Here is a 20,339-nt window from a genome sequence, read left to right as displayed (position 1 = left end):
AAAGAAAGTAAGATGGTGTAACCCAGCCTTAGCGTGTAGAGCTGATTTAGGTTATTTTATTTGCCTCAACTATTCAAATTCATACTAATATTTTTAGTCATATAACATAACAGAGGGAACCAATATAAACTAGGTTGGCATTATTAATGAGCAACTTAACAATATTAGAACACAGCAGGTCAAATTGAGCAGTAGTTTGGTTACTCATGTATTATACATGCGCAGTTTGCATTCCAGTAAGAACAATTCAATTACACTAAGACTAGTGGAATTAGAGTAACAAACGTAGTCACAGTATTGTTATTAATTACTTTTGTGAATTACTAACAAAAAGTCGAAACAAACATCCTCAACGCGAATTCACAATCAATGAATGTAAAAAAGTATAAAATCTTAAGTTACTATACATTGTGCTTAATAAATTAATTTTACTTTTACTTTTTAATATAAAATGGCTAATAATAGTCTACGAATAAAATTTTTGCAATATTGTTTGCCATTAAATTTATATTGTGAATTTATTGCATTCTTTAGTAAAACATTTAAGACAGTAATTATTAGTAATTGAAACGGATCCATAATTTGATTAACGGTAATAAAAACAAAAGTATGTACGCTTAAATTTGCAATAATGGAAAACAATTTTGCTAGATGAGATTTGACTAGGGAAAATTTGGTATTGATATTCTGGTAACGATGGGCATTCGGCAGTGAATGACGCTTTAATGTGTTCATCGCCACTGGAAGGACAATCGAGTTCATTACTGTTTTATAACACGATCACAACCTGATGTCATTGGCATAAACTCATTTGATTCGGCCTGAAAGAGCGCGACTAAAACATTCGAGCGTCGCTCTCTGCTTTAGTCACCGTCTCTATGTATAATACTACCATATTCAGTCGCTTTTACGCTATATTAGCGCCTATATTGCCCTGTTTACGCGTTATCGGCGTGCCGTCGTCGTCAGATGTCGTTCGCGTCGCCTACGTAGCCCTCATCGGGACTCTCCGAGCAAATTTCTGATGCACATTTCGCGTTTGACACTTGAGGCAAGGGCTTGAGAACGTTCTCCGTTCCCTCGCCTGGCATACGAGCGTCTGTGGTCTGAGTGTCCACGCACCGAGTTTCGACCTGGTAACACCGACCAGGGCCCTCGGCCACTCCAATTGGCACCATCACAGCACACGTTCCTTTCGGATTTACCCAAGAACTACACTCTGTCGGAGCGCAGCATTGCACTACTGGCTCCGTTTTGTATCCTTCAGGAGGCGAAGGAACGAACTCATCATTGTAATACACAGTTCCGTTCCCTACAAAGGCAATCTGACGGTTACGTGGTACGGGGTAGCCTTCCAATGTTCGCCGCACGTTCGTTGCGTTGAATACCTCGAAATTCGGGCACGCTGGCGGGGTCGCATTGAATTCTGTATCCTTGGCAAATTTGCATACAAGTTTCTGCCCTTTCGGCCTATTGTGCGGCAGCGTCTGATAGAAAGGCCCAACTACGGCATAATTCGACATCATTGAAGGCCTACAAGGATGTTTTGGAAGTCCATAATCGTAGGGATAGCCCTCGCTGTCTAAAAAGCAGCCGGGATTTAAGTGTACATCCGCGGAATGTTGGTACATGTTGTTTATCGTATTCGGCGGTATATTTACATTGTTTAGGTTTTGTTGGTCCTGCCACGTGACCTGCCTGGGTAAAGTTGGTGCGGTGAATGCGGTTTCCTCTTCAAAACCGTCGCCGCTCACGTTTGGCGCTTTGTATACAGACAGCACTGTGTGCTCGTTTTGTGCATTGTTAGCAACTGTTTCCGCGTCGCTAATTAGGTCAGGATTTCTGTCGACAAACCCTTTGATGTTATTACTTTGATACACATCGTTAGTTTCATAATCACGGTTTGACTGCACAGTGTAGTGAAGGGCATGGTGCGAGTGTGCGTTAACTATGACACTCCCGTTATTCTTGGGAAGCGTGCCATTACTTCTGCTCGATGGAAGAATTTGATTGCATAATGCGACGTCTTTCCCGCTCTCCTTTTTCTTTCGACTCCGCGTGTCCGTTTTAAACTTGAGCAGCACTACAGCTATTATTGCTATTAGTAACACTATAATTAAAAATATAACAGTAACAATTACCACTAAGTGTCTCTGGGGAAATGTGACTACAATCACTACTGGCTCCTCTTTGACTATGATTCTGAGTGTGTAATTAGCGGTAGATTTCCCCGCGGGGTTTTCCGCTACGCACGAATATGTGCCGTTGTCGTCATTCGCAATGTTAAATATGTATAACTCACTCTTTTTGTCGGTTACACCGTTTTCGACGTAATAAACGTCCCGGGGCTCGGAAGCCACCATCGTGTAGTTATGAATGATTTGTCCTTGGTATAGCCAGGTGATTTTAGCTTCGGGAATTGCTTTTACTAGGCACTCCAGCGTGACATTACTACCGATATTAGTTTCTAAAAATACAGACGTTGGCATCATTTTGGGCACACAAGCGAGTTCTTGTTCTCTGACCCTCATTATGATTCGTCGTTTTAAACGCTCCGGCATCGAGCACATCGGCTCTACGGTATGAGGCATATTGAAATTCATCAGCCAATAATGTAAATCCCTCAAATGACAGTCGCAGTTCCAATTATTATTCTGCAGCTCAATACCCCTCAGCGTGTCGGGAAATAAATTGTCACCTTGAATATTTGATAGCTTATTACCATTCAATCTTAGCCATTCTAAATGATTCAGTCCAGAGAACGCTTCCCTCTCTATGATTTCAATTTTGCAGTCGCTCAATTCTAATGTATTCAGATACGATAGGTGTTGAAAGCAGTGGGTTTTGATGCTCGTTATTGGATTATTATTTAACGAAAGCCTCATAAGAGATGGGAAGAACACAAAGTTCGTATACGGTATTACAGTGAGATAGTTGTGAGAGAGATCTAGCTCCACTAGATTAGCGAGGCCTGTGAATGCGTGTTTATCAATTTTCTGCAATTCGCATCTTTGTAAGAAAATCTTTTGCAAGTCGACCAATCCCAGGTTGTGGAAGGTTGAATCTTGAAGTACTTGGAGGTCATTGCCCGAAAATTCCAGAACTTGGGTTTCTGGGTCTATTGTGGTTGGAATGGATTTTAAATCTTTTTCGGAACACTCGACGTATCGTTTTCCGTTCTTCCACTTGCAAACACACTGCGAGGGGCAGGCGATGGCAGGCACGAGGATGCAGGTGGTGCATAAGGCAATGAGCCTCATGTGTAAGCTCCTTCTGATGCCCATATTGGTTCAAGCCATTCGTGCTTCACTGGAGACAGCGTGCATTACCTGTAACAAAACAAAACTTTGAATTAATTATTTGATAACTCGCTGCTTCAAATGGCATCGTCTGCCCTATAGTTTGTTTGCAAGGCAACTGTAACCGTAGTTGAGACCGTGGGCGCCAAATAATTTGAAGTAAAATGACGGTTGCCTGGCCCTTTCAAGGTGGTTTGCTTAGTTAAGGGAGGTATTTGTTGTAATATAATATTTACTGTTTATATCACTTAACTTTGAATAGGTTTTTAAATCCGTTATGTTTTTAAAGTTAAACGCAAGCGTAAAACATGAAATAAAAATTGCTTCTGGTTAAAAATTGGGTGTCTATTTTGACGACATCATAATACACGTTAGCCTTATCTCCGTACTCGATCAATATGTGCCATCAGATTTATATTGTGCGGAGTTGGAATTATTCGAGCCAACAATAGCTTTTCCATTTTGTCGACGCTGTTTCTTTATAGGTGAATGGTAATTGGAATTTCAAGATACGCATTTCACGATTGCGAGAACTGTTACAGTCCAAGTTTAACGGAGTGTTAAATTAAAAGAAGGTATCAGTTAGACAGTGACGAAGGTTTGGCGGGGTTCTTTTATTTAATTTGAATGTGACAGTGTTGTGAGTGCCGTTCGTGATATTTTTTATGTTTAAACTATGTCTGAAAGGGGAAGAAAGTTACATTATGTATGCTGTTGCATTATTTATGTGTATCGAGCGGCCGACCCGTTTCGTTCTGCGGCTATTTGTTGCCCTGTATCTGCCGAATCCTGTGTACACAGTACCTTCGTATCGTACGAGGAATCGCAGCAGCAATATGCTACTGAATAATGAATGATATTACGCCCAAAACGAATTCTGTTTATCTTGAAAACAATTTTTCCCATGGGAAAATTGTACTATTTTCATATTTGATTGTACGGAAGGAAGTTTGGGGTTTTTATTTGCTGTAGTAGGCGTATTTTTCACTGTAGGGATGATTAACCTTTGTGGTTACTATTTCGGATTGTTTGTGGACGCAATAAAGTTTGAGCTATTGTAAAGAACCTAATGTTGTTTTAGTTCAAAACTTAGACTGCGTCTGCGACACTCAGTCACTCCATTGAAAATTTTCAAGTGATGTATTGGTACTCTCCAACCCGTCTGGCCACTGGTAAATTAGAGAAAGTCGTGCTCCTGCAGTGAAAACTATATGACCTGATGATGATGATGATTCAAAATTCAAATTCAAAAATTCAAAATTCAAAATTTATTTATTGGAAACAAGAAAATTTGTACATGAAAAAGCGTGTACGATAATAGCCGCAATAGTTTCAGAGAACTGTGGTGCGACTACTAACGCCCACTTCCGTAAAAAATATTCCATAAACATACTACTTTAGGCGTGCTGTATGTATGTGTGTGGTGTGTGTATGTGTGTGGTGTGTGTATGTGTGTGGTGTGTGTATGTGTGTGGTGTGTATATTTGTGTGTTGTAAGAGTGTGTTGGCTTTAATAATATAGAATAGAAGGAACCCAAGTTACCCGTTTAAGAAATTTTCAATCTCCTGATAAGTGAGCGTATGAAGCCATTTATCAATGGATTGGTACTCAATGAGCAACAAAACCTACCGATGCTAGTTTGAATCACCATCGTAAAATCATATCTACGTTACGTCACGTGCGTTTGTACTCGTAACAGAGTCCAGATATAAACACGATTTTCTCATCCAAACTTGAAATATAAGCATGTGAGTCTATTTTAGAAATAGCTTTTTCATTATCTACATTTAGTGACTTAAATTTAGGCCTGCCCATTCATGGAATTGATAAATGAATTGCGAACTTTATGAAGACTGAATTTAGAAGTTTATTTTTATTCCTCGAATTCATCATTCGCTTCTGTAAATAAGTTAACATTTGTCGTCTTACAATTTTTTTCATAAATAAACCCTAAATATGTATTAATATCATTAGGAATTCGTGGAATTTAATAAATTCACCGTTTTGCCATTAATGGGTAGATACAGGGTGGTCCAAACCATACGATATATTTTTTTAAAGTTTGTTTATGGACGAATCAGACTCCGCCGGGAAAAAACGGGTTAGTTTCGCACGATTTTCGCAATAAATCGCTTGTGAATAGACTCTTTTTTGAACTAGTAGTATGCGATTACTAGTTCTCAAAGGGGTCGATTCGCACCCGTTTTTAATACTTTTGATATATCCGGGCGAAACCTACTAAAAAAAAATATTATTGAAAGGGGACGTTTCGCACATTCGTGCGAAGGAAAATCGTGCGAAACTACTACAAACCCAAAAAAACACATCCCATCCGATTACGAGTTATGATTTTTTTATTTAAAAAAAAAAAACATTTTTGTTAATTACAGTTTAGTAAGTTAGACATTGTACTCTGTCAAAAAAACAAATCAGACTGATATGCAACAAGATAATCTGGAAAAGTGACTTGGTTTAAACTCTACGGATTTTGATGAAATCGATTGATTACAAAATAAAGTTATGACGGGATCTGATAGGTCCCTATGTAATCCAAAGTTCTAGAAAAATATTCATCTCGGTCTCTACCACCCTGTATATCAACTTAGCAACTAAGTATCCACGTTAGGTACTTTCAGAGGACTAACAAAGTTAATATTGCGGCTATATAAAACAAGGCACGGGCAACATCCTTAATGATCCCTCGGTAAACTTAGCTTTGCGATTTATAACGAACCACGCCCCCAGAGAGTTGCTTCGTTACCTCACTGATATATGTTTATAGTGGATTTTAAACAGACTTCTAAATTGCTCAGTCTACCGAGACCACAAATTTTCCATGTATAAAATGATATAAAATATTGCTAAAGCTTACACACTCGAGAATTAAAATTTCTCGTATTTAATAGCGATTTCCTAAAGTGTTTACTTTAAAAATCGGTTTGAAGGTTTTTCATTTATACCTTAAGCCTGGTCCGTGAGCACGTAGAATCCCGTCCAATAACCCCAAGCTACCCATCCCTATCGCTCGCGCGTAATTATGTTGCTGTCGCGCTCGCACACTCACTGCGGGCGCCCGTCGCACAGTCGCGACAGCAACATAATTAAATTACGCGCGAGCGATAGGGATGGGTAGCTTGGGGTCATTGGACGGGATTCTACGTGCTCATGGACCAGGCTTTTACAAACAAGTTTTCTTAGATAACTAAAACGTCGTCCGATAAAGATTAATATCATTCTGTTTCAATGAAGACAAAACATTTTTTTTGCCATTTCTCATTCAAGCTCACCAAATGTACCTAACAAATTACGATTTCTACGAAATTAATTTAAAAAAACATAACTATGAGGTCTCACAGTGCACGTGGATGCACAGGGTGACACACCGAACCAATCACAGAGCTCTATTTAACGCTGTGCGTTCGATTTGCTGCTTCACTTAAGCAAACATCGTTTGTGAATACGGGCGTAAATATCCTAAAACGTCATCCGTTCTAGAATAATATCATCTATTTTAATAAAGACAAAACATTTTGACAGACACTTCAAAAATTGGATCAAAGTAACTTTTATTTTTAGACATTTCTCCTTCATATTCACCAAATCTAACAAATTACGATTCCTACGAAATTGATTGCTTGTTCTAAAAATTAAGTTCTCAAAATTCTTCGAAAAATAACTATGTGTGATTGCTCTAAATATTGCAACTCAATCAATCACAGGCTTAGCTCTACGCTTGAGTTTAAATCAAGTTTTGAGCAAAATTATAAAGGCTTAAGACTAAGGTGGGGAGTTCCATTAAAGTAGGGTAATTAAGGTTTCTTTCCGCGTACAGTGCTGTCATCAAACACATGCAAGCTCCCCGAAGCTAAGCTCCAATTACGCGACACGTAGGTAGTCCTCTCGCGTGTAGCGTGGAATTGATTCAGTGTGCTCACTCAGTCACTTTAGATATTTATTTTAATAAGTGTTAAGCTTCAAGTGGCCGTGAGCAAATTCAAATTCAATAATTTATTTACTAGAATACATATCTATATGCAGATCTTATAGCTAATATGATTCCCATGTATTCAGCCTGCTGACGTACAAATATTTTATCAGTCAGATTATTATTTAACATACAATGTTACAAATCAAATTAATGTATTAATATTTCAGTTAATAAATTTACAATGTCAAAAAGTTAAATGTAGATGTCACAATAAAATTCATACACTATCTATTTAAGTTAAAATATTCGTCAATGCTATAAAAACCATGGCTCAGTAACCAATTTATAAATTATGGCAGGGCACATAGCTCGTAGAGCTGGCGGCCGCTGGGGCAGGAAAGTTCTTGAGTGGCGACCACGAGCCGGAAGACGTAGTATAGGCAGGCCTCCCACTAGGTGGACCGACGATCTATTGAAGGTCGAGGGAGGCGCCTGGATGCGAGCGGCGCAGGACCGGTCTTTGTGGAAATCCTTGGGGGAGGCCTTTGTCTAGCAGTGGACGTCTTTCGGCTGAAACGAACGAACGAACGAAGTTTTAAGCTTAGTATTCATAATAATATTACTCATATAATAAGTATAATTACGGTTGAAAATAGTGTCTATTCACATGTGGCTGCCACAGAATACCAGCGTTATGCTTTAGGTCCTAGAACATGCCGAGTGGCTGCCATTTTGGTTCAAATCTGTGTATACTGACTGATGTTGTAGTCTAAGGATTTGGGACTAAATAAAAAAATCTTTCTTTCTAATATTACGGCGGGTTAAAAGCAAAACCGATTTATGCAGTCCAAAAATGTCACTAATGCTCGTTTTCTATATTGAATCCTAATCCAGTCAAATTTCAGTTTTTTTTTTCAAAATGTCTACGGTTTTCGATGTTTTTACATTTTCATATTTTTTATAAGACTATTTAAACAACATTAAAGTGTAAACGCATCGAAAATTTCAATATTTAATCTAAGACTTTAAAGATGGTCGGTTTAAAGGTGAAAATTTTAGAGATAGTCGGTTTTACCTCTAACCCGGCGAATCTAATTTCACGGTAAGACCACATATATCGAATTTCAATATTTATCTTGCCTCCTCTATGATCTTTTTAAAATAAAAGTTTTACGTTTCACAAAGATAGGTATTTTATTATTTTCAAACCCTCTCAACTGGTTTTGTTTATTGCCAAATAGAAATGCCCAAAATAAATAATCATATGCACAATAATTTTCTTTTATAATAACATAAATAAGGCTTTACATTATCAGTGGCCCTTTGTGTTGATGACAATGGAAATGAGGTGCTTATTACAGAACAGAGCTACGGAGCTGAAAAATCCATTGAATAGATTGTGGTTTTTGATTAGTTAAAAAACAACAATCTATTTCAGGCCTCCATTCCAGAACCGGATGCAGGCCGCTACCAACCGTGCGATGTGGAAGTCATTGGGGGAGGCCTATGTTCAACAGTGGACGTCCTATGGCTGAAATGATGATGATGATGATGAAGGGATCCTGCCTCCTACTCTACGTAATCTCAATAGGATCTTCTGGCTCTCGAGAATACGGAACGTATTGTTTAGAATATTCTAATGCATTCCTGAGAATAGGAAAAATATAAAGTGTAGGTATTATAGAACGAAACTCAAAACTCGAATCAATTTCAACTGGCTTTTAATCGGTTGAATTCCAATGTTTCGACCGACTAATCACATGACAGAATCTATGGCTAGGTTTGAAACTAGTTTTAAGTTCGTTCGTTTCAGCCAAATGAAGTTCACTGCTAGACAAAGGCAGCAGTTTTTTGTGTTGTTTTGTAATTTCTACCTAAGTGTCAAGTAAATTTCATAACAACAATGTTAACAGCATTGTTGTGTTCCGGCAGTTAGAGGTAAGATAGCCAGTTCCACCGTGGTTGAGGATTCCGGGTGAAGCTCGCTTCCACCTTCGGCCTGATCATCACTTACCATTAGGTGAGATACAGGTCAAGAGCTTCCTCGACACAACTATCGGTCAACTAAATATCGGTGGTCGGCGCCCAGGCTTAAAAAACGAGACTCAAAACTCGAAACAATTTCAACTGGCCTTTGATCTGTTTCGTGTGAATTTCGATGTTTCGACTAATCATATGACAGAATCTATAGATAAATTTGAATCTAGTTTCATGTTCGTTTCAATCAAATGACGTTCACTGCTGGGCAAAGGCGCAGTTTCATGTGTTAATTTCGTGGTGGTTTTTCTGCTCCTCACTCTATTCCACACCGCGGAGTGAGTCTCAAGGGCCGGAGGATCCCGCCTCCTGCTCTACATAATCTCAGAGTATCTCCTGGCTCTCAGGAATACGTAACTTATTGGAATGCAAATGTAGTTGCGGGGTGCGTATAATTTAATGGACGGCTCCGGTCGTGTGTAAAAGTCATTGACATTCGTGTTATTGATTAAGTATTTTATTTTTGGTATCACTACATAATATAAAACAAAGTCGCTTTCCACTGTCTGTTCATATGTATGCTTAGATCTTTAAAACTACGCAACGGATTTTGATACGGTTTTTTTAATAGAGTGATTCAAGAGGAAAGTTTATATGTAATTTAACACATGTGCGAAGCCGGGGCGGGTCGCTAGTCATTTAATAAATGAAATTCGGAATCAAAGTATAAGATTTTCGTTATTAATTTATATCGTACACTTGACAGATTGATACACAAGTAGTTTATTTGTGTGTCTATCTGTTAAGAGTATGTCTAGACAACGGTATTTATCATTCAAAAACACTTTGTAGTAGGTTAGTAATATAACTTATTGCGAGATAAATAAAATAAAGAAGAACGGTCATCTGTGACCCAGGCCCGACAGAAACGAGACATACCTCAGTTTTTTTGTCATGTCTTAATTAGTTAAATTATATATTTTTTATATTCGAAATCTATGTATAGGTAACACCAAAATATTACCCTTTGTTTTTGTTCAGGCGTTATACAAAAACTAATACAAAATGCCTATTTATCACCAAAATTGGTAAATGTATGTACCTAAATGTCTATTACAGCTGCTATAGAATGTATCTAGGTGACCTGGAGATACAGCCGGATTATACAGGGTGGAAACGAGAAGTTACAAAATCCAAAAATTCAATGTTACCAGCTTCCATAATCTGTAACCTATTATTGGTACCATTTGAAAGAGCTCGTGAAGCACTTTCAGAATCAGTAACTAGTTTTTCGATATCTTGTATAGTTTAAAAATAATCGAGTGAGATCACTTATCGTTCCATATGTATAACCACCCTGTATAATCCAGCTGTATCTCCAGGTCATCTAGATACATTCCATAGCAACTGTAAAAGACATTTAGGTACATACATTTACCAATTTAGGTGATAAATAGGCATTTTGTATTACTTTTTGTATAACGCCTGAACAAAAACAAATGGTAATATTTTGGTGTTGTACATAGATTTCGAATATAAAAAATATATAATTTAACTAATTAAGACATGACAAAAAAACTGAAGTATGTCTCGTTTCTGTCGGGTCTGGGTTTTTTTTGTATGGGGCGTGACCGTTCTTCTTTGATACAAACGTAATGTAGTTTGATGTGCTATCAACTGCATTACAAAACAATCGAAATAAATAACTTTTCTTTTGACTTTGACAAAGTTTTTTTTTCTTGATTGCTTGCTGACCTTGGAAAACAATAGAGGTGACGTGTCTGTTCTGTCCATATTATATTCGGGTAGAAATATGAAAAATCCCCGCAATAAATAAGCGGGAAACCGTACCAGACCCGACGCACAGCGCCATCTGAGTTACTGAATTACTAATGCCACAGGATGAGGGCAGTGTCATGATTTGGGAAACTCCGGGTTGTTGCGGAAAAGATTTTTACCTTTTAGTGTGTAGTTTTAGTGGCCTGAACTTTATTTTGGCGATGTTTATGTGAATGTTATTTGACTGGCACATGGTATGGTACGCACTACAGTTTTGGGTTTGAATTCCACTGCCAATATGTTAATGTTATGTAATGAATGTGTGTACATGAGTATTTAGAGCGTAGTTTACGAATATTCATAGATGTACTATGTACTATGAATATTTAGGCTGAGTTGCACCACCTTATTTAACCGTAACACCAACAATAACCGGAGCTTTTTGTATGGAGTTTGACAGATTTTTGACATTTGTCAAAGTTAAAGTAAGATGGTGCAACTCAGCCTAAAAGTTATAAAGAAGTCGTGATACAAAGTATTACAACTAAACAAAAAATATCGTACTTTTTTATCGTCATGTTTTTAGAAAAGGTCGCAACCATTGGTATCAAACCTAATAAGCCAACATTATAGTCGTCTGACAAAGCTAAATCGCACAAATTAACATTCTCCTTCGAAGCATATTCATACTATTGTTTTTTTTTTTTTTCGGGCTATTATGTAGTTTGATTCCATATATATTTCCTACTCAATGGTATATTAAGCCGGAGGTCAAATTAAATCATTTACCAAAGCTGTAACCTCCGCTATTACACCCAATTCATTGTTAATATCTGCAAATATAGAGTTCAAATATTACACTTCCCAATCAAAATTCTGACCCCAACATCCCGGTTTGTATGATTCATGAACTCTATTGTACTCTCTGTATAACTTTCCGATTCCCTGGAACTATTAACCGGCCAATTTATGAACGATACTCATCAGCTATAATCAGTTTTAATCTGCAAAGTATTAAGCTATAAATAGGTTATTATATCATTAAAATTACGGAGCGATATTTCAGGTAGAAAATGATACATAATATCATTGAACTACACATCATTTATGTTATTCTACAAAGAGTAAAACAATTTTACCGTTTGAATAAACACGTGTTTCAGGGTTTTCAGAATTCATCCCCTAAAAGGGTGAAATGGGGTAAAAAGTCCCCATTTACCCCTTTTAGGTAATGAAAATCAACATGGGTATTTGTATGTTTTATCGTGTTGCTGATTACGAAAACAAAACGCCATAAAGTCTTTCTATGACAGAGAGATATCCACGCAGGCGAGGCTGCGAGTAAAAGTAAGAGACACGTATAATTTGAATATCTTCCTAATCCTTGTAAATCTAATTTCCTTATACATCAAGTCGGCTAAACGTCACTATTCGTATTAGGTATACAGTGACGCGTAATGCCAGCATTAAAATCTATGAAGCAGAGGGAAAGCAATTTACGTTGGAGACACATGCCTCTGTTGATGGATTCTGCTTACGTAATCTGTGTACAAATAACTGTTATGGTATGGGTTCATGATTTATAGCGAGTTCGCGATGCGGTATAAGCATAGGCTGGGTCGCACCATCATCTTACTTTGACTTTAACAAACATAATCATTGAACTAAACATCACATTTATTATATATAAAAAATCAAGATGCATGGTGCAGTGTGTGATGGATCATTGTTGGAATTACATAATGTTTTAGCTTCCTTTCAGTAATTTAAATCCATAATAGTTGTCACTCCAGAAGGTATGTAGAATTTTTAATGTTGGATAGTCATAATTGGCCTACAAAATCTCACTTAAATTATGTTCTTCAGAGAGTACGTACAATAATAATATAGTCTTAGTTCAACTGAGCTAAATCAGATGCCTTTGGTGTTCTTTTTCGTGTTCGGTGTAAATAACCTGTTCCTCTTCCAATACTGGTTACATAACATACTCGTAGATCTCCGTCGTCAGTCCACCTTGTAGTTGGATGTTCCTACGCTGCGTTTTCCGGTACGCGGCCTCCATTCCAGAACCTTGCTGCCCCATCAGTCGTCAGTTCTGCGTACTATGTGTCCTGCCCATTGCCACTTCAGCTTGCTAATCCGTCGTAAAGGTAGCAAGGAAGCGCTGGACGCAAGCCGCTACCAATCGATCAACGTGGAAAGCATTAGGGGAGGCCTATGTTCAGCAGTGGACGTCCTATGGCTGAAATGATGATGATGATGAGATCTCCTTCGCTTTTTTACAGTGACAATTACCTATACTGTAGCACAGCTGTGTAGATGTCATAATACTTTGCATCAAAAATGTACAAGCCGTCGACTGTACACCGGTGTCACTTGGGAACAATTTTTAAATGCGTCAGTCCCCAGCCCCTTTAGGGTATCGATTGAAACATGAGGGGTTCCGCCGAGTTAGGGTGCCTCGGAATTAATTACAATCAAATTATACAGTGACAAAGTGAGACGTTTTTGATACGGGAAGTGTGATTCATTTGGAATCCGACAGGAACATTTTTAATGAGTTAAAGCCTGCATCGGTCTTTTTTAATGGTTTTTGATGAGTCTTATTAGAGCGTCTAGAGAGGATTAAAGGTACAATCTACATCAAACCCGGTAAAGTTATTTTTTGATTTACTGTCAATATGGATAATGCGAATTTCATTTCGATTTTATATTTTCTAAGCCCTCAATATTTTGGAACCAAAAACTGTTAAGAATTTTCTTAACTGTTCAGAAGCATAAACATAATCAAAATATTTTTCACAGTTCTACATAACATATTGATATCGAAATCCGAGCTTCAGTAACACATTTATGCGGAGCCGATTGCAATTCCGTTCCGACTCCAATGATTCGAAATGAGGTCATTAATTGTAGAGTCAGCTCTAACCTCGATCCGAGCTGAGAGTCAAAGCACACGTTGCGTTGCGACTCATCGCAATCGCAACGCAAAGATTTCGTCGTATCGCGCAACGCGCCGCCGCAACGCATCGTGTGCTGGGCTCTGATGGTCTGTTCCCATTGAAATTCTGTTTGATAATTCCGCAGTCACAGGCATGCAGGAGGTAATACGCATTAATATAATACAGAGAGGTTGTACTTTGACGGTAAGCACATAGCGAATGCGATATTGTTTAACATGATAAGGACTGTTATGATAGCATATTCGACGAGTATAATATTGATTGATGACACTGGTAGTCCCTGTGGGTGTATGGATCAAACAAAGAGGATTAATTTCACGGCTCAAATGCAACAACTATCCCCAAGAGAACCTTCCAAAATAATTTAACCTTTTCATACAAATTGTCTTAAATTATTATTGGCAAGTAAGTTTTTATAAATGTTATTGAATATGAATATTATTCCAGTAGGAAAGTTGTTGCATTTCAACAGTAAAATCAATCCTTTTTGTTAGATGTTAGAAGACGAGCAAAAAAGAGACACGGCCGTACTATCCTTTTCTCGAAGCAATTCAAGCCATTTTCGACCCCCTGTAACTTCGTTGTGGATAAAACTAGAAGACTGAATTTTCAGTATCCATGCAGGCATTGTAAAGACACGGTATGTTTCACATTTCATTCAATTTGAACCAGTAGTTTATGAATTATAACGGGTCAAAGTTTCTTAATTTTGTCACTGACTGACTGACTGACTGACTGACTGACTGACTGACTGACTGACTGACTGACTGACTGACTGACTGACTGACTGACTGACTGACTGACTGACTGACTGACTGACTGACTGACTGATTTTTAACTACTTTCTTAAACTTACTTAAATAACTTTGTGATACCATATAAATATAAAGGCGCATCGCATGAAAACGCGTGTAAATTAAATTATTTAGTGCGATGGCCAGGTCAATAAATTTATGTAAAACGTTAAAGATTTCCTGGCCTGGACTTGGTATTACATGGATCTTACAACTTTTTACCGTAGAACAACTGAGTTGCGAGACATGGTTTTTTTGACAAGTATTGTTTTTGATGGGATCCATATTTACAGGGAGACCCTGTATAAGCACGATACACACTTAAGTTTATGTAGCAAGGAACTTCAGCTTGACCGCTAATTAAAACTTAACCAATGAAAGTCAAGTTAAAAAGTTGAACCCGCAATTAAAATAAGAGGAGTTCGAAAATACGGTACGGTATTCAAATATAGACATATTAAGGCTGGGTTGCGCCATCTTTTTTTTTAACTTTGATAAACGTCAAAAATCTATTAGACTCCATACAAAAACACCGGTTATTGTTGAAGTTACGGTCAAAGTTAGGTGGTGCAACTCAGCCTAAGTTTTCAACTCCCGCAACTTTTACTTCCCGCAACGCAAAAACACAGCACTAAATCTAATAAAAACAATATATCTGAAAGTTTCCATGGAAGAGTTCATAAAACCAAATAACTAGATATTTTCCGCAAATACTCTATTATCTATGTTTACTCAACTGCCAACTCTTGGTACTCCAAAAAGAGGTACTGCTAGTGCTAGATGTCTGTGTGGAAAATTAAGGAGAAAAAGTTTTACGGCGCAGTCGCCTGATGTATCATAGCATGGTGAGTTAATGGACGAAAGTCATTTTATGAAGAAAAAGTAGTTGTTAGAAGTAACGCGTGCTTATAGTTTTCACTCGAATACAGTTAGCAGAAGTAGATTGAATCTTAATAATCACATAGCCCTACGGATCAGCAAGCTGAAGTGTCAGTGGGCAGGGCACATAGTACGCAGAACTGACGGCCGATGGGGCAGCAAGGTTCTGGAATGGAGGCCACGTACCGGAAAACGCAGCGTGGGACTTCCACCCACAAGGTGGACCGACGACCTGATAAAGGTAGCAGGAAGGCGCTGGATGCAGGCCGCTACCAACCGTGCGATGTGGAAGTAATTGGGGGTGGCCTATGTTCAACAGTGGACGTCCTGTGGCTGAAATGATGATGATGATGATGATGATGATTTGACTGATTTATTTGCTATGGCAAAGATTAGTAAGCCTATGCGTTAATTCGGGTGTCAGCTAGCTCCATACCAAATATTAAAATCCAGACGTTTAGACGTGAAGTAGTAACAAACAGATACACTCACAAACTCTCGCCTTTATAATATCAGTGTTATTAGCTTGATAATGCATCCACAATATAGTACGTAATAACATCGCTCTTAAGCTAGATAGGTATTTGATTTCGAGGTCGGGCGGAGTTCTTGAGATGAGATCGATCACTTAAGACTGACCACTCAAGGTCGTAGCTCGGCTCAGCTGTTCTTAATAGGTATTAAATACGAGTAGAAGGTATTTCTGTTAAAAAGTTGGAAGAAAAAGTTTTTTAATCTCGTTTTTAAACAGACATCCTAATGAACAAACTAGTATTGTAATTATTACAATCATATCCCTGCTAATATTATAAATGCAAAAGTAACTCTGTCTGTGTCGCTTTCACGCCTAAACCACTGAACTGATTTTGATGAAATTTAGCATAGAGATAGTTTAAGTCCCGGGAAAGGACATAGGATAGTTTTTACCCCGATTTTTAAACAGGCGCGATAAAGGTTTTCTGTGACAAACAAAATTTTACGCATGCGAAGCTGCGGACGGAAAGCTAGTTAAAAATATAGTTTACTTATAAAAAAAAACATAAATAATATTACAGAAAATAATTATAAGTAGTAATCGTAAACAGGAACAAAGACATTTACTATATTTGGCGTTACAAATTGTTGTGGCACAACTGACTGAGTACTGGTAAGATAATTAATTTATCTATCCTTTTTCAGGTCTCTGACAATGAAATTTTCCAGCAGCTTTCTAATTCAAAATAAATTCTAATTTTCATTTGAACCCTTTTCAGGGCTCGTCCCAAATCAACTCCCCCATCACTTCGGAACAATATATCGGTCAGTTAGATGCGCAAGGGTCGTTTTCTTGGTGAAATCAATCAAGTTTTCTACATATTAATATTGTGCTTGTGAACGCTTAACCTTATGCCAATTTAAGGAGCTTAATGCAAAACATTTTCACCATCAATCTTTAGTTTTCAAGCTATCTCCTATAGTAACACATAACAGAAATTTCGTTTTTATAGGGGTAACCTAAAAATTGTGGAAATTACCGGTCTTTGTGGAAATCCTTGGGGGAGGCCTTTGTCCAGCATTGGACGTATTTCGGCTGAAACGAACGAACGAACCTTAAAATTAGTGATTGATGGTGAAAACGGGCATATGTTACTATTTAAAGCATTAACAACTACATAAAACATTAGTCTCTGCTGCAGGAGTGAAAAATGAAGGATATCCTACATACACTCCTCATGCTAATCAAACGGGTTGAAGAGGCCTGATGTTGCATATTTCTTCGTTAGTAGCCTCTTGCGAAATCCACGGGAAGACTTACAAAAACAAAGTCTTCAATTATTGAACTCTTAACTTAATGAAGAAAATTCAATATTTAGTTCAAACCAAACGCTGCTCCACCTGAGCCCTCCATCTTATAAAATTTCAGTGCTGCATGAAACGACAAAACTTTTTTCCTGTCCGAAGCGTAGCCGAGGAGTACCAGCTCGTTTATTTCATTTTACAGAACTCCAACATGAAAAGCCATTCTTCAAGGCTGGCTTCGATCGCGGCTGTCTTCCAAATCCTCATAATTATCAGCAATTAATTTTAATTATTTCCCGCCTGTCTTGCGCATCGGAGGCGAGGATCACTGCTAGGACGAGACCTTAATTGATTGCCATCAAAATATATCTCGGCAAGGGTTGTCGCTGGACGTATTCGAATAAATAAAAGGAAAAAGCTGGAATTTTGGGAGCCTTGTTTCGTTGCTAAGGTTCTTTGATTGCCTGAAGAAACTAGTAACAGTTCTGGCAGATAAGCACTACATTTTTAAATTATAGCTTCAACCGTATTTTCTGAAGTAGGTGTATCTTTTCAGTGTGGTTTCTGATGATAGTTCATTTATGATGGCACTTCTTCGTCTCACAGGTGCTTACCTCATCAATGATATTTTAACTCTGTATATTTAAACACTGAGGTGTAAAACTATAAATGGAATAAGGCCTAACTAATCCGTAGCAGCTAAACGCAAATCGTGAAAGTCTAGAATGAAAATATTTGGTCTAATTATATCATCTCTCCCTCTTAATATGAGACTACGCCATTCACCATAATGTAGGACATAAATCTACTATTATAAATATGACCAGTAAAACTCATTTCTTATTAAAAAAAAACTTTACGGATTATGTTTTTTGCAACAAAAGTCCAGCTAATATTTTTTATAGCGTTCGTATGTCGCTTGTCCAATGGGATAACTTTACAATGCGCTATCCCATTCGTGTCTTTATGTATGGGGTCAATCGTAATTCCGTTTAACTCCGCAGTTACTTTTAGATCCAGGACGTGGGCAGCAATAAAAACAACGGGATTCTTTGGGACTGGACGCCATTGTGAAATATAGGCCTGGCAATTTGCCTAGAGCAGACTGCAAGGCGCAGGAATTCAATTTCCTTTCGGATTTAAGTACATACTTACTTTGGAGTGCTAATCTATTGGCTATGTGTGTATTGTAAGATATTATTGGACAGATTTAAAGTTCATACTGTTTTATCTCTTCAATAAAAATGTTCCGGAAAAATATTTAAGTTGGTCACATTGACATTTCAAAGGCCTATATCGAATGTTTTTTTATACAAAAGTCGCTAAAAAGGCAAATTAAATGTCATGGGATTGAATCATTTTCGAAGCGAAATAATTATAATTATTTCATGCAGACATCCAACAGAGCATTCCCACAAGACCCTGGTTCTTTAAATATCACCACTTATCTAAAAGGACTGTTTCCATTATCTGTCGCTTGCGTCTTGGACATGCTTGTACACCGGTTCACCTTGCCAAAATGCGGATTAAAGATAANCTTGTTCATGCAATGTTTTTTTTCTTATCCGCCGCCCCCTTTCATATGCCGCCCGGGGCCATGGCCCCCCCTTCCCCCCCCAAGCCTACGCCCCCGAAAATATACAAAAGTCAGAAAGAAACCATTAGGTCGTTAGGATGTGTCTCTACGGCAGAACGCCGTCACCACGATCTAATATGCATATAGCGCCATCTTTAGGTAGCTTAGAAAAGCAATTTTTTTCTCGTTTTGAGATAGCCAGGCATCACTATTGGCACTACTTTCCTAAAAAAATTATAGGCTGATTTGATCATTTGCTCGATTTCTTATTTTAGAAATATCAATATGGAGCCTGACTCCAAAGCGAGCTCTGTTCCTAATCGAAATGGACAACAAGCTAAACGTCCACCGGCAGTTAAGTTCCAAGGGCCTGAACCACACGGTGTTGATATTGGACGTGCAAAGAAGAGTGGATGAGCAGAAGATTCGACCAGTTGCGTGGGACAAGAAAACGTTGAGACGAGGTAAGAAAATGGTTAAACATGCTTATGTTAAATTCTAAAATTCTATATGAAAGTTGTTTTTGAGTCGTGTAATGAAAAAAAATGTTGAATCGTGGTAAGTGTCCACTTCAGACCTTTCTACGTGGTATCGAAAAGTTCATAAACTAGCTAAGTAACTTATTACAAAGGACATCATTTTTTTTGGGCCTTTTCNTTTTTTTTTTTTTTTTTCCCCTAAATTGTCGCCCGCAACAACAACATCCCTTTTTTGTCTCCCATAATTTTATTGTTTGTTCTGTTGATATTTTATTTTCATGTATTGTGTTGTCTTATTTGTGATGTCTGTTTGTTTTAGGTATTTAAATTTGCTTAAATTGCAGCTACAAAATTATTTATTTTTATAACCACACTGTGTAAAAGCTGCGCACGTGACATTGGCGGAATAGTGTGCCCTCAGTGGCGAAAAAACGCAAGTTCATCGCCATAAACCAAAGAAGAAGAAGAAGTATAATTATTTCATTTTAATAAGGAAAAAATCCAACATTTATTTCCAAAGATATATCAAAAGCGATTCTAAAAATACATTTCTTGCGTACTTAATATACCTACTTTAATGAATCATTCTAAATTCTGATGAAATATTAACTGACGGAAGCCGTTTTCCATTGCCAAGCAATTTTCGATTAATCGAAGTCGTAAATAGCTGAATATCGGCATAGCACAATGTCGTAACGTCGTAAGTGGCTACTTTGACAAGTGACTATCGTGGTTTAGGCACAATATGGGACCGATCGGTCAATCTGGTCGGAGATCGACCGCCGGCCGATGATCTTCGTTCGTCCTCCGATGCGACGCTTCAAGCTTTTGCTGTTGATAGGATCAGAAATCTTCATTATGTATAAGTAGTAGAATTTATTTTTA

General features: G+C 37.8%; 2 protein-coding genes across 2 annotated transcripts in view; one reads left to right on the top strand and one right to left on the bottom strand.

Moving 5' to 3' along the window:
* Positions 1–624: 624 nt before the first annotated feature.
* Positions 625–3,284, bottom strand: LOC114352520 (uncharacterized). The gene has a single exon (XM_028304145.1). The coding sequence runs from the start codon at positions 3,282–3,284 to the stop codon at positions 966–968; it is 2,319 nt and encodes a 772-aa protein (XP_028159946.1). The 3' UTR covers positions 625–965.
* A 15,907-nt stretch (positions 3,285–19,191) lies between these two features.
* The window catches only part of LOC114352517 (zinc carboxypeptidase A 1-like), a 33,428-nt gene continuing 32,280 nt past the window's right edge, over positions 19,192–20,339 (top strand). Inside the window, exon 1 of the mRNA XM_028304142.1 lies at positions 19,192–19,439. Within this exon, the coding sequence (XP_028159943.1) occupies positions 19,301–19,439 (139 nt within the window). The 5' untranslated portion in view covers positions 19,192–19,300. The remainder of the gene's footprint in view (positions 19,440–20,339) is intronic.

The sequence above is a fragment of the Ostrinia furnacalis genome, unplaced genomic scaffold (genome assembly GCF_004193835.3).
Source record: "Ostrinia furnacalis isolate ACB-3 unplaced genomic scaffold, ASM419383v2 OfSCF1396, whole genome shotgun sequence".
Lineage (NCBI taxonomy): Eukaryota > Metazoa > Arthropoda > Insecta > Lepidoptera > Crambidae > Ostrinia > Ostrinia furnacalis.
This window is presented reverse-complemented; position numbering and strand designations above follow the sequence as displayed.

What these genes read in the sequence shown, in the direction of transcription:
- LOC114352520 (XM_028304145.1), bottom strand. Translation starts at nt 3,284, where the DNA reads ATGGGCATCAGAAGGAGCTTACACATGAGGCTCATTGCCTTATGCACC.